The sequence below is a fragment of the Clarias gariepinus genome, chromosome 19 (assembly GCF_024256425.1).
Source record: "Clarias gariepinus isolate MV-2021 ecotype Netherlands chromosome 19, CGAR_prim_01v2, whole genome shotgun sequence".
Taxonomy (NCBI): Eukaryota; Metazoa; Chordata; class Actinopteri; order Siluriformes; family Clariidae; genus Clarias; species Clarias gariepinus.
The window spans coordinates 7639724-7655064 of NC_071118.1; the positions used below are offsets into that span (position 1 = coordinate 7639724).

Sequence of the window (15341 nt, forward strand, 5' to 3'; positions counted from 1 at the left end):
TCATGGGTCTGATCAATCAACAAAATATAATAGTGCACATTTTAATATTGTTTCTATATCGACAAAAGTATTTGCCCAAACCTGTTTTCTATTCAATTCTGGTGTTTGAATCAGGCCTTTTATCCCCTGTCCCCTGGACAGACATACAGACAGACAGACAGACAGACATTGGTAAAAGACTAGTTTTGGGTCCTCCAATGTGTGAAACATAAAGATATATCATTGAAAGAGCGAGTTCTGACCAATGTACAGACAAAATATTTCTTCTCTTATATAAATCTATTTTATAATTAAAAGGGTCCCTGAAAAAAAAAAAAAAAAAAGTTTAAGTACCCTGCTGCAAAGAGTCCAACGTGCACACAACTCAACACTGCCCCTTGTGGTTACAAACTTGTCAGCGCGAAGCAATATTGACAAAACAGAAGCCAATCACATTGGCGTTTCCAGAACATCCATTTGAATGGCAGGCATTTGAGCCACTCAGTGAAGGGATTGCGCTTTATTAACCAATAGCTAGTGCGCTTAGTTGACCAATGGGCGGGATCTCCGCTTATCAGTAGGAGAGGGCCAAGTAGTAGTTGCAAAGCGGAAAGAAAATGGCGGCCGTGGCTGCGGAGCCAGGAGCTGCTGCTGCATCAACAACAACAGGGGGGGACGGGCTCGAGTACGCAGCGGAGCCCGGCGAGCATGCGGCCGGCTTAGAGCCTGACTCTGCGTCGGGCTTCGACCCGAAAATGGAGCGGTGTCACCAGGCTGAGAGTGTGGATGCAGTTCAGGAATGCAGTCAGGTCCGGATGGAAATGAGAAGGCCGGACTTGAGACTCGCGGGAAACGCGCTCGAGGATGGACACAGCGACTCGGACGAGCGCGTGCACACGGAGTGCACGCATAACGACACCGGGGCCGCAGAGGTGCGCGCGGACGAGTCGTTTCCTCCAAACGCACCGGCTGTGAATAACGAGGTCAGTCCTGCACGAGCCTGCTCTCCGCCCTGCTCCGGTTCACATCCTGAACCGTCCTCGCGTTCGTTCCCCGCTCGAGCGGACACCGTGACTGAGCCGGCACACGGTGATCCCGAACCGGTGCGTCCTGCTGATCTGGAGCCTGAGACAATCTCCGAGCCCGAAGCTGCAGACGGTGGTGATGCTGCTCCCTGCTCCGACTGCGAACCTGCACAGGATGCTTCCCCTGCACGCCCCCAGTCTCCCGAGCCGCAGTCCGCTTCATCAGAGGAGACCTCGCCGAGAGACTGCACCAGTGACTCTTCCAACATCTCGAGTAAAGACTCAACTGTGCAACTTCCAGCAGGGAGCGATCAGCCTCACTCCCCCCCGGAGCCGGAGGATGCGAGTTCAGGCGTGTGTGACCCGGCTGTGAGCCCCGAGCCCGAGCACAAAGTGTGTGCAGAAACTGTGGACAGACAGCCCGAGCAGATCTGCGGGCTCGTGCCTGGTTCCGAGGTTCGGGTCTCACTCGATCACATCATCGACGATGCACTTGTTGTTTCGTTTCGTTTAGGCGAGAAGATCTTCTCCGGGGTCCTCATGGACCTTTCCAAAAGGTAAACACCTGATCATGGCTTGTGCGTCCTCCCCTGTCCTCCCCTGTCCTCCCCTGTCCTGAGTGGCATTGTCAGAAATCCTTGTTTACCTTTTGGGGTGGTCCGGATAAAGCTCCACCCACTACACATGGCACCATTAACATGTTTAGTGGTTGTATTATGCACTAATTATCTAATTAACATGTAGAAATGCACTGATCTGGTACCTGAGTATTGACGTCAGGCTGATATTAACCTGGAATGATTTAACAGGTCAGATTAGACATCACAGATGTCCTGTGAATTTGTGGCACCATCATGCGCATGACATGAGTACACACAGTCACTTAAAGCAGATCATCCTTACGCATGTAACTTATGAGTCTGTGAAAACCGGATCACTATCATGTATCGTCTAAGATATCAGACTCAGATATTTGATATTAATGTATAAAAAAAAAAAAAAGCTAAATGACATCCTGAGTTTTCCCTAACCTGGTAATCTCATAAACGATTGAGGCATGTTTACACTGATATTTGATTAATATTTCGCAAATAGAGGCTTATGCCTCATGAGTAAAATTGGCTTTCAAAATGCAATTACACAAAGACTGGAAAAAGAGGAGTTTTGAGGACATCATTTTCATATCTGGGGAAAGAATTCATATTTAAAAATTGTGAAAACCATATGGATAGTCTTATAATTTTTTGTTTTTTTTTGTTTAGCATTTTAATATCTTGAAGAGATCTGCAGGAGCCTGGAATTGTCAAGATGAAAATGTGATTCTTAATATAATATAATACGCCCTGACAAATTTAACTGAACGTTAATTACATCTCTCATATTTTATAACAACAAAAAAGTAATAATAATAATATCAAAGTTATAGGTTAACTAGTTTTATACTAGAAATCCCAGTTCCGCCATTGAAAAACAATAATTTAAATATGCTCTAACTGGTCACTAAACATACATGTGTGTTTGACCTAATGGGTAAATCTGTGGGTTTGTCCTAGATATTAATATTTAATATAAGTGAACTCCAGCTGGTGAGGTTCTCGCAGGAATGAGCACCACATGCTTTAACAAAAATGAAATGTGGACCCCTAAAGGTTTGCGTAATATCGATTAAAAGTTCTGTCCTGAATATCAACTTGCTTTCTTTTCAGAGAAATCTTTTAGAAAGCTAAGAACCCTTTACTATTCTAAGACCCCTTGTGAAATGTGTGGGTATAAATGAGTCCATGCATGAATGATATAAAACGTCACTAATTTGTTTTGTGTAAATTGTACACTTTAGTAATGTTTCTGAAAGGAGAGTTTTATAAAGTAGTCACTTCACGTTTGTTGCTCAGCCTTCTGAGCGTAAATATATGGTTATTCAACAGCTTAATGTTTTGTTAAATTGGAGATATGTTGAAAAAGACCCTGGAACTAAACTTGGATGTAGAGCAGGCAAAGCTTAAAGCACACTGCAATCGGACATGCTCTAGTCCGCCAATCTTAAAATGTGACCTGATGAGATGATTATTCTGAAATGGTTTTATGCTCATTGGTGTTAGAATGGTTATTTATATTAATCCCCAACCTGTCTCCTATCAGCACTTTCTGAAATATGCAAACTAGACCTTTTTTCTTTTTTTTTTTTTGGTCGTTGCATAACTTGAGCCTTTCATCTGTGTCAGCAAGAGTTAACGTACTGCCGCATCATGAATAATTCCATGGATGAACAGTTGTTTCTATTAAAGTGGCCAAAAAGGGTAGGTCATTAGTTAATACACACTGATGCAGGTATTCGATCTGGGTAGTAGATGAAACCTAATTCTACTTTCGTACCATCTCGCTTTCTGTATAATATAAATTGTTAACAATCAGCAATCAACTAGTAATTTGCTGCTAATGGAAATAAATAATTGTAAGTAAATATGCTGCACGTTCATAATGTGTAAAGAAAACGTTCTTGGGTTGGATACATACTTGGGTTGCAAATCCAAATCTTTACCACTCTAGCACCGCACGCCAACGCCAGTGTGAAAGTAAACACCCCTAGATGTTTTCGAAAATTGGCACTAGATATGAAATGTCACTTCTTTACAGAGAGTTGTGTCGTGTTCTAGCCGTCTGTCGTCTGTAAGCTTTCTTTCTTTTTTTTAAAAAATTTTTTTTTTTTTACAGTAACTGGCCAAACAATTTCCTCCAGTCCTGATAAGACATGCCATATGGCCACCCAAGTTACAAGCAGAGAGTGTACAGTAATATAGCACCTACTGCTCCAGTTATATTTGTACATTAGTTAATGAACGTATCTCTTGGTAACCCACGAGGAAAATGTATACCTCTAAGTGAGTGCCTCTAAGGGGCATTGGAGTTTTCCTGTTAAAGGAGATTTAATTCTATATGACACTTCATTTACCTGGTAATGCATAGTTTATAAGTGATTAATATACAGTGTAATCATCATTTTTTGCTTCCTCACACCCTGTGCTAGAAAGTTTCGTGCACTCAGTCCCAGCCGTTCTGCATCATAGCTTTGAAATGATGTGCTGGCCATATTTAGTCAGAAGCAGGTCGAAGGAGATCTTCATTTGCATTTTTGGCCTCGGTTCCCCTTAAGTTTGTTAGATCTCATCTCAAAAGCACTTGATCTTTTAATTCATTTCTGAAAGAAAAACTGCAAGCTGTGTGTTTTATTCACAGACGTGTGACACGTAAAGTTTCTTCTCCTACCAGATTCTTGATTTCTGCAAAGCTTAAAAAAAGCATCACAGAATTTCATTGCACAATTAAAATAGTGTGACATGGATGGCACTTATTACACAATCCTTCAACAAACAACAGAACAAAAACAGACATAATTCCTTCATCCTTTAGCTGTTTTGGGGATTTATTCCTGTTTTGTTTAGTTTTTCACAATTTGAACATCAGAAGCAACAAATTATCCACATTGAAGTCAAGAATGTTTGTTTATGTATATAATTAATGAAGGTGCATTGGACAAACACATACATGAACTAAACAGCAGTGAACATTTTGTAGGTATTTAATGTCCTGAGTTTGCACGAGTTTGTGAGTCTTTGCTGCTTTTAGCCACTGTCTTCTAAAGACAGGGAAAAATCGATTCATTTATGAATCGCGATTCTTTTGTGTGCCGATTCATGTTTCACCACACTGATGCCGAAATTTATAAAAAAAAAAAAACAACAACATTTTTACATTTATAATAGAGATGCAGCAGTCGATCGACCAGTGACCAGAATTGGCTTTTTTTGACTGGCGATCCACGGCTCAGCATCAGATATAAACGATTCTGTACCGAATACATGAGCTTCAGAGTAGTGTAACATAAACGCGCCTCCTGCGTTGAAAGCCTCCGATCTGCCCTTTTACTCCAAACTCAACTCCACTTATTACACTCCTACTCGTTACTCATGGTACTGGTGTATGATTACACCAGCACCGGCGGAAAGCTGGTCAACTAATATACGGAATGTGCTACATTTGATTACTCATAGTACATTCAGTTGTGAAACTGTTGAATAAGGCTAAGATATACATCTTTTGATTTACAATTTTGATTATGACAATGTTTGTTTAATCAAAATCAGGAACAAAATTCAACATTGAATTGTGGTATTTATAAAATGAGAATTCAGGTATCTTCTGTGTGAAATCAATGGCTGCAATCATAAAATAATATAAGATTTGTGAAGATTTTAGATGGTAAACAAGAAACAAATTCTCTGAAGATATTCAGAATATAATTGAGATGAAATGTTTTCTGAATTCATGTTTTAAATATTTACATGTTTCCACTCTCTGTCCTCAGATTTGGACCCTTTGGAATTCCGATATCTGTGTTTCCCAAGAGAGAGTACAAGGACAAACCAGAATCTATGCAGCTTAAGGCGGAGGCATTCCAGTCAGAGACTGAGAAAGGAGTTGCTCAAGGAACTCCTGACATCCTTTCAGAGGAACCTGTGCAGGGGTCTTCAGTGGCTCAACCTAGTCCTAACCCTGAGCCCAACCCATGGACCGTAAAACCCCCGCCTTTGTTTCAGGAGGGGGCTCCTTATCCGCCTCCGCTGTTCATCAGGGACACCTACAACCAGTCGTTACCTCAGCCTCCACCTCGCAAGATCAAACGGCCAAAGCGCAGGCTATACAGAGAGGAGCCCACCTCTATTATGAATGCCATCAAGCTTCGACCGAGACAAGTGCTATGTGATAAATGCAAAGGGGCTGTGGTACAAGGGGACAAGCGCGAAACGCGCAGAGGACCTATATCAGACTGCCGGAGTGATGATGCAAAGCGTCGGCGCAACGAGAGCACAGCTCCGGGTGCTGGGAAGCGAGCTCGCAACGAGGCACGCTCAGAGGACAGGAGCCGCTCGGCCGACGTGTCCAAGCGGCAAGCTGCAGCGATACGGGTCACTTCTTCAACCCCATCCTCTCTGGCCCAGAGCCACGTGAAGGGAACAGCTGCAGGGAGTCGAGTGATTAAAGGAGTGTCCGCTGCAGCACCGGCCTCAGCCACTTCCCGAGTCCAGCTTGGTGCCAAGAAAGTGCTGCAGAGCAAAAACGTTGACCACTCGAAAGCACGTGAAGTGTTGAAGATGGCCAAAGCACAGAAGCGACAAAGGGAATCGGTCACCGGCAGCAGTGGTAACACGAAGGCCATGACGAGGGCCGCGGCTCTTCAGGAGTCACACCAGAAGGTCCACTTCACCCGACGACTGCAGCAGATTAGTGGAGGAGGACCAGGCATGTCCAACCCGCTGCCACCCAGGATGCGCATCAAGCCTCAAAGGTACCGTAATGAAGAAAATGATTCTTCTTCATGTAAGCCACCTTGCTTGGAGAAAGTGCCGGGAGGAGGGCGTTTAACGCTGCCTAAACTAGCTTCTCCTCGCTGCACCTCCACACGCTCCACAGGCCAGGCCACTGCCGTTGCAGAGCCCCAGGGCCCAGACAGAGAGCTGGAATCCCCATTGAGGCAGGTGCGACCCAAACCCCAACCACTCTCCCAGCCACCTACGGACCACAGCAAACCACAGCCTGAGCCAGAGGAACAGGGGCAGGAGATGCGCGGTAGCAAGGCTGGCAACCTGGTGGTATACATGACCCTGAAACCCAGGCAGCCTGACTCCTCTAGTACCTCCATGTGCAGCGTCGATAGTGCAGATGACTTAAAGTCATCAAACTCAGAGTGTAGCTCGACCGAGGCCCTTGACTTCCCTCCGTCTGGCGATTTTCGATCTGCCTCTGCCCCTGGCACATCTTCCACTTATGTCCCTGCCTCTGCCTCTGCTCCCAAGGATTCAAAAAAGCGCAGTAAATCCCTCAAAGCTGCAGTTTTTTCCAAAAATGTCTCAAAGTGTGTTGCTCTGGATGGCAGGAACATTTGTGTAGGGGACATTGTGTGGGCTAAAATACTTGGCTTCCCTTGGTGGCCTGCCCGCATCTTAGCTATCACAGTGAGCCGCAAAGATAACGGGCTTTTAGTCAGGCAGGAGGCCCGTGTCTCCTGGTTTGGGTCACCTACCACTTCCTTCCTGGCAATTACTCAACTTGCTCCCTTTCTCGAAAACTTCCAGTCCCGCTTTGACAAGAAGAGAAAGGGCCTGTATCGTAAAGCCATCACAGAGGCCGCCAAGGCTGCCAAACAGCTCACTCCTGAGGTTCGCGCCTTGCTAACTCAGTTTGAGACGTGAGTCTGTGTGCCTTTGAAAAGTAGGCAAAGCAGGCATGGCTTTTGCCCCATAGCCCTTTTAAAAAAAGAAAGAATACACTCGTTACCCCTTACCGTACCCAGCCACCTTCCAGAGAGAAGCATAAAAAAAGTTTCAGGCCAGTCAACAGGACTCGCTTATTTTCATGGAAAAAGAAATTAGGGCGTCTAAGGAGCCGAATGTCGTTGGAAGTTGACAGAGATGCTTAATCATAATAATAATAATAATAATAATGATAATGATGATAGGAAACGGTTGTCATGTTTCATGTGATGAATTTTTTTCATGTATAATTTAACTTTCTTTATGCCATATGGAATCTATCATTTGATATTTTAACATCAGTATATTACTGTATAAGTGCATAATTAAGCCCCTTTTTCCTTCCCAGATCACTAATTTGCTTAGTGTCATATAGTAAAAGAGTCCGTTGGTGCAAAAAAAATGGTATTATTTTTTATTATTAATGTTATTATTCCTAGTCTTTTAAATAGTATTTATTGAATTGGACTTAGACAGGATAAATGGTTTTATTGCTTAAAGGACATTTCAGGGAGATGTGAATGTTAATCCAGACCCAGACAGATTAAAGGCATCTCTGTTGTTCCTAGTTTATAGCTTCCTTGTGGGTGTGTTGAAAGGAGGCACTGTGGGCTTTGATGAATGCGATTTAGTGGTCATGTTGAGTTCGACCCACTCTGCAAAAGACGTCTCTAACTTTAACACTCGCTGTAAAACTGAACGACACAACACCTTAAGGCCCGTGCATAAGAAAGAAAGACAGTAAAAATGTGAAAAAGGACCCTGGTGGGTACAAAGTCTCTAACTCAGGTAGATGAAGAGACTTGCCTGGTGCTGCTCCTCCTTTATAATCAGATTTAATCAGATGCTGGATCCTCAGTCTGAGGAGAAGAGAGGAGTCTCGATCTGGGTGCGGTTCTTGGCCAGCGGTGGCTTCGCAGGCAGTTTAGCTGAGGTTTTGTCGGAGGTGCGTACAAGCCAAAGCCGCCTCAAGTGCCAGAGAGCGGAGTGAGCAGAGGCCCTGTTTATCACTTTAACAGATAAAACCTGAAGCAGACGTGCCAGTCGAAGTGAGCAGCCCTGATTCCCACCCTCACAGCTGCATCTGCTCGCTTCACTTCTCCTTCATCCTCTCACCCACTTCACAGCTCTTCTCTTCTCCAATGTTCTTCTCCGCTTGACACCATCTCGCATCTTCTTTCTCTCCTCCTTCCTTTTCCATGTGTTCGTCTTCCACTCTCTCTGACATTTATATCGATATCTGAAATATTTTTTTCAGATGTTGATGTCCTTTCGCTCTCGCGTGGCCGTGGTAGTTTCTTTTTGTTCATCCGTTATTTATGGTTGTGCTTCATCATGAGCACGCTTTGTTACAATCGAGCATTAAAATTCATAAAGTTGCATTATACCGTTAAGAGAAGACTGTTATTAAACTGTCTTGCTGAAAACTAGCGCACTGAAGCACAAGACAGCAGTTCCGATACCTAAATATAATATGTTTAATCATTATTAAGTTAAAGTTCTTTTCTTTTTCTTTTTTTTTTATATTGTTGGCTTGCTAGTTCAACAATTTTTTCTTTCTTTCTGATTTTAGTGTTTTGTCTCTTGGAGGAATGTTTTAAATAGTGTTTTTTTTGTTGTTGTTGTGCCTGAACTTTATTTTTCATAGTGTCATAGTGTCACCCTTTTTTTTTTTTTTTTTTTTTTTTTTTGGATCACAGGGCTGAACATGTGAGATACACAATAGTGTATATAGATATAAATACATATACAGTATTCAACATGTATTTTACCTGAAGAATGGGGTGATGATACGGCATCCTGAGAACATTTCATACCTGAGAACAAAGGGTTTAAATTTGTATGAAGCAAGTTTTGTTAAAGAGGAAATGTGTAATTTCTCTGTATCTCTGTTTGTCCTACACTTACACTAGCATTCTGAACTGTATTTTTCTCCACCTGAGAAGGGATTTACTGTAGGAGAGCCTGGTCTTCACAAGTACGCAAGTAGACAGAGATCGGGAGCTTGATCGCAAAAAAAAAAAAGAGGAAACACTTTGCTTGGTAGACCACACTGACTGACTGACTGACTGACGTTTATTTGTCGAAATCAGAGCAAAATGGTATTTATTTTCGGTGGTTGGCTTTGTTTCATTTCGATCTCTTTATTTTTTACATTTATTATTTCTATCTGTTTGCAGGTCAGAGAATGCTGTAAAACAATTGAAAAAAAATTACAGTGGAAGATATTGTGTACATGTTTTCTGATGTTTTAAGAGTATATAAATAAAATGTGAACTTCAAGAATTTTACCTAGTTGTCATTATTTTTTTGTATCTTCCCTGACTAATGCATTTCATCTAAAATACCTCTAAAGCCATAGACGAGATTAGTCACAACTCTGTAACACTTAACATACATTACTCCTAAATGAAAAAAAAGGCTACTATTGTCAAACTTCAGAATAATGAAGTAGAGCTGTTATCAGGAAAATATTGTGTGCAAATAAAAGTTTATTTTCTCACCTGCAAACAGATGAGTAAAGGTTAGAACAGAACAAATGTGCTAAGATTGCATGTCGGATTTAAATGTTATGTTTTGACTGAGTTATTGTCTGTAGTTCAAACCTAATTATTTAAAGTTTTGAAATTGCGTCGGCTTTGTCAGTTTGCAGTTTAGAACATTTATATGTTGCTTAAGTTTATTAAGTGATTGAGGCATAATCAAGGACATTTGTCATAAATATGTGTGGAGGCCTGGGAAAACCTTTTACTCTGTAAAATGTGTGATTTAATGGATTTTGCAATTTAGTCCATCTTTTTTTTTCTCAATCGATTATTCAAAATAATTTTACGCTTTTATAATTAAAATATATATATTTTTTTTTACCAAAAAATAATTTGCAAATGCTTAATAGTTTAAAAAAAAGTTGGATAAAAAAAAAAAATAATATATATATATATATATATACCACAGCGTTTGCAGAAAATACAAATTGCTTGTGCTCTATGTATCACGTCCTCTTCTTTTGATTTTTTAGGTGGTTTGGTGCAATACCACCACCTACTGGACTGGAGTGTGGAGCAGAAGATTGGCAGAGGGGGAAATGCATTTTACAAGACAATTAATCAGTCAACAATAGTCCCAGTGTTTATTTTATGCTTTTAATAGTTTTAATACTTAAAAAAAAAACCTTGATACAAACTTGATCAGGCAGTAAACTTAAGTACTATTGAATTTAAGCAAATAAAAAATTGCAGTGCCAAACAACTTAATTGAATCAAATTGACAGTTTACTTATGATCCACAAATCTAATATACTTTGTCACATTATGTATAATTATAAGAGCATCAAGCTCACAGCTGCAGAGTTTGTGTGCAATGTGTTCTTTTTGTGTGAAGCAGCAAAGTAAGTTTTAAAATTGTAGAAAAAAAACGTAACCCTGTTTTAGTTATAGTGGCTGTTTTTTGTTAAACTGGCTCCTTACTCACGTTTGCAAGCAGAAACAAAACAACAACAAAAAAATTTTACTACATGTTTAAAGTGCGTTCAAGTCAAACCGGGACTTTAGACTTTAGACAATGCAGAACCTCATGCACCACTTGCACATTACAAGAACTCGGCTGGTAGTTATTGCCACATCACCATGCAGTGCTGATTTCACTCTTAAGTATTTCCATCTGCTTAAGCCATCAGTTCCTGGGAGGCCAGGTGTTTCAGCCGTAAAGCAGGTGGTTCGATCATGGCTCGGCGTAGTGAAAAAAACGTTCTTCATTGATGGTATCCAAGCATCCAAGCACTAGTGAAAGACTGGGATAGAGAAATAAAAAGAGGTATTACTCCAATAACTGTGTTCTGATGTTCTGGATAATCAAAGGATACATGAAATAGACTTATGAATTCTTTTTGAGGGTTTTCTTAGACTCTGACAAAGACTTCATTGATGTTTTTCTTTATTATTATTATAATTTTTTTTATGAATATTAATGATTTTCTTTTCATTTCAAACCCAAAATTACATTAACACTAACTATATAAGATAAAATGAAACCGGACACGGCGCCACTTGGCAGTTTTCGTATTCTGTGTGTAAGTCGGAGAAACCCAGTTTGAGGATTTATATTTTTAGATCGATTTTGGAAGATGGATCCAGATCCTGTACATTCTGTCTGTGCATGAGAAGGAATTCTTTTTCTATTTTGAATTAAAAGGGAGTGCTTGTGTATTTCATCAAATGAACCCGCAGTGTTGCCTCCCTACCAAGCGTCTGACCTGTTGTTCTCTCTGCTCTCTTACAGTGCTGCAACAGTGAAGGGATGCTGATTGGTCTGTTACCCGGGACACTGCCATTGGTCGAGAGCCAGCAGGATAGGAAGCAGTCCTCAAAGAGAGAACCAGGTGTAATGGAAAACAAATATTTTTTATTTAAGAATAATTATATATTTATAATAGTGAATTTAAGACTGTCCACCTCCTGCTCAAACAATCATGCTGATCCTGCTCGATTGTTTTGGCTCCTTTTTTCTCCTGTGCACATTCACAGTCACAGCATGTTTGAGTAAGGACGTCTGCAATACTGGACGGCACAGAGTTGTTTTTTGTTTCGTCTTTTTGTTTTTTTACTGTCATAAATTATAAAAGTGGTGTCCGGGCGTTAGGGTGGACGCAGGGGTTTTTGAGTGTATGTATGTCTCTAATGAAAAGAAGAATGAAGAATTCATTTGGAAATGATGGAAACCTTTTCTATGTGAAATGCAATAAATATTGCATGTGCTATGCTTCAGAGGACACTTGCAGAGCTCTGGGGAGAGATTGCTGTTCGGAGGTGATGAATAAACGCCAGTGTTTCCTTCAGAAATGTTCCTCGTGCGTTTTTTCTTTTTTTTGTATGAAGGGAGGAGGAAGTCTGAGCTTTAAAACAGAGACAAAATGAAGTGCTACAGCTCAGTAGTGAAAATAAAACTCACTTCTGCAGAAGTTAAGAAAATACTCAATTACGAGGTGCGTTCAAGTCAAACCGCAATGAGAGTAAAAACTCTCATTGGTTTATTTCCCTATATAATCCCCTGCTACATTAATACACTTATCCCAGTGTTCCATTAGTGCTCGGATACCAGCAAGTTAGAAAGTTTTCTCAGCCATGATCGGACTGCCTGGTTTAAATCTAAGACACTGGCCTCCCAGGAACTCCCGAACATGTGGAAATGGCTATGTAGCAATAACTCTCAGCTGTGGTGGTTGTAAATGATCGTGGCTACAGTTCCCACAGACAGATGCGTCTTCTTCTCTCATCCGTCGATTTTCAAGGATAAGGCGCTTCATGCAGACGATCGTATATACAGCCATATACAGCCATCTTTAAAATGTTTGCACCGTTAAAACGTTGTACTGCGGGTACGAGTCTCATCACCGTGATGTTCTTGAAGTCTTCTGTAAATGTGAATACACTTTACATACACTTTACATAAAACAAATCCCAGTTTGACTTGAACGGCCATCGTTTTTTAGTGATCTTTTTTTTTTTGTTTGTTTGTTATAACTTATGTTAGGATCTGGAAAAAATGAGCCATTTAGCATTAGCAACACAAATAGCTCAACAATCTTGTATGAGCTTTCTGCAGACGTCACAGCACAAGGATCGCTGTTCAGTGGGAGAGCGAGCATCACTTTAAACTCTCTCTCTCTTTCTGTTAAAATGACTTGAACTTTGGGAAAAACCCAGTCCCTGATCTAAACCCAGACTAATTAAACTTACCATTCTTTCCGCCACTGAAAGCTTATGAAGAGTGTCTCCTTTCGCTATCATGACCAATACTTGTCCATGTGTCCATCCCTCCCTCTCCTCAGCCAGGATTTTACTCTACATTTACATGGATTTAGAAGGTTTCTAAAGGCACAGCTGTCAATGTTGACCTGGAATACATGATGTACTGAAAGCTATATACACGGTACTCTTTGATTTCAGCCAGGCTTTATTTAATGCCTCAGAGCTCTGCATGAAGACAAAAGCGTGAAAGAGGAACTGAATCACTTTCTCTCTCTCTCTCTCATACACACACACAGATACACACTTTCCCCCTCTCTTTCCCTCCGGAGAATTTTCTTATGCGTTTCAGTACAATCGGACAACTCGTGAACATACATGGAAATGACAGATCTGGGCTTGCAAAGAGATTTTGTTATGACTTTATATGTATCTCTTTATGAAATGGACAATAAAATAAATCTGATCCCTCCATAATAACATCTGTGTCCTGTTTTTATAAAGCAATGATTTTTCTGCATATAAATATGATAGTTATAGTTTATGATACACTGCACAAACTGTCTTGTCATTTATGGTTTAAAGAAAATATGTGACATTATGAATAAAAAGGAATTTATGCTATGAATTTATTTAGTGTGGGCGGCACAGTGGTGAAGTGGTTAGCCTCCGGGTACTCCGGTTTCCTTCCACATTCCTTCCAAATTGTGTGTGTGTGTGTGTGTGTGCACGCTTGTGTCCTGCAATAGGCCGACGTCCTGTCCAGAGTGTTTCCCGCCAAGCGTCCCAAGTCCCCTGAGATAGGATCCAGGCCTGCCGTGACCCTGGACTGGATAAGCGTTATACAGAATGAGTGTATTCAGTGTGTTCGATTCGACAGCGTTTCTTTCCCATCAAAGTGTTAAAACAATGTACACTTACCAGCACATTATTAGAAACACCTTGTATGACTATTGCATGCAATTATCCCAACAGCTGATCATGTGGCACCTTTTTAAAAGCCTTTAGTTAACGCTTACATAATCACAGAATGGAAGAAAATGTAATAGTTTTTTTTGGTATGGTCTGTTATGGAAGGAAGTTTATGGTTGCCCAAACTGTTGATCAATCAATAGGAAATAATTAAACAGGAAGTCTACAGCAAGCCATATAACCACTCTTTACATTCATGGTGAGCGGAAAAGCATCTCAAAGCGTTCAAAACCTTGAGACATTTCAGCTACAATGAAAGAAGACCACATCAGGTCCTACTCTATTCTAATAAAAATATTGGAGGAACTTTATGTTCTTAATAACGTGGCCAGTAATTGTAAATAAATTTTGCATTTACAGCCTGTATAACCCCTTAGATTATATAGAGAAGGTTAAATAATTTAAGGGAAAAATCAAACACTCTATGGGCTACCACAAGCCTCCAGAACATCTCAAGTCTAACCATTCTTCCAAACGATATTTCCTCCAGTGATGATTTAAAGACCACAGTGAAGAGCTCAGTCTAAGACATTGTTTAAAAACCCCTATGTAGGTGTTTGATTATGATTCTTTGATCTGATTGTTCCCTTTTTTATCAAACCTTTCTGCATGCTGTAGCGCTCTTTAAATGAAGGCAGGGTCATCCAGGATGTGACCACTCCTATCGGGATAGAAATCATGGATAATAAGTCAGAGCAGGTTTTACCTGATTTAAAAGGGGCAAGTGGGCTTTTAATATGGCAAGAAATAATTCTGTTACCCATATAATATATATATTTTTCGATCACAAACAATGGAGCATGCAAACATTTCCCCTCACCTGTTTTTTTTCCCTTTTAAAATGCATTCTATTACATTACATAAAAATAAATTAGTGTTAATGTTTAATACTGTTCTAATTTTCATGCAGTCACATAATTAAACTAGTCTATTTTCTTTCATGGTTATCAACTTTATACTTTGAGGTGTCTTTATTAGAGTCAAAGGCTACATTCATATTACCGACCTCTACTGAGTCAATTCAGATGTTTTTACACTAGTATGACGGATCTAATTTTTTTTTTAAGGCGGGTGGAATGCACAAATCTAATATTTTTCATATCGGATCTAAATCACTTTCAGATGTGGTCCTAGACCAGATACATATCTGATATGCGGTTATGCAACTTGAATGAGAACGAGCAGATAGGAATTCATACAACTTTTTTTGCCTCTGTGCATGTGTCAGGCACTCGATGACGTCAGTCAGCACCAGACCGCAGGATTTTCACAGCAGGGCTAGCAATAGCAGATAAAACAGCTAAAGCAAGGCC

General features: G+C 40.6%; 2 protein-coding genes across 2 annotated transcripts in view; both read left to right on the forward strand.

Annotated features, from left to right (window-relative positions):
* The first annotated feature begins 596 nt into the window (after positions 1–596).
* On the forward strand, positions 597–9605 carry pwwp2a (PWWP domain containing 2A). The gene is made up of 2 exons (XM_053478154.1): positions 597–1561; positions 5368–9605. Exons 1-2 carry the CDS (start codon positions 597–599, stop codon positions 7250–7252), a joined length of 2850 nt encoding a protein of 949 aa, XP_053334129.1. The 3' UTR covers positions 7253–9605.
* The window catches only part of lcp2a (lymphocyte cytosolic protein 2a), a 186053-nt gene continuing 174820 nt past the window's right edge, over positions 4109–15341 (forward strand). Inside the window, exon 1 of the mRNA XM_053478160.1 lies at positions 4109–4118. The gene's annotated coding sequence lies outside the window, so the exon portion shown is untranslated. The remainder of the gene's footprint in view (positions 4119–15341) is intronic.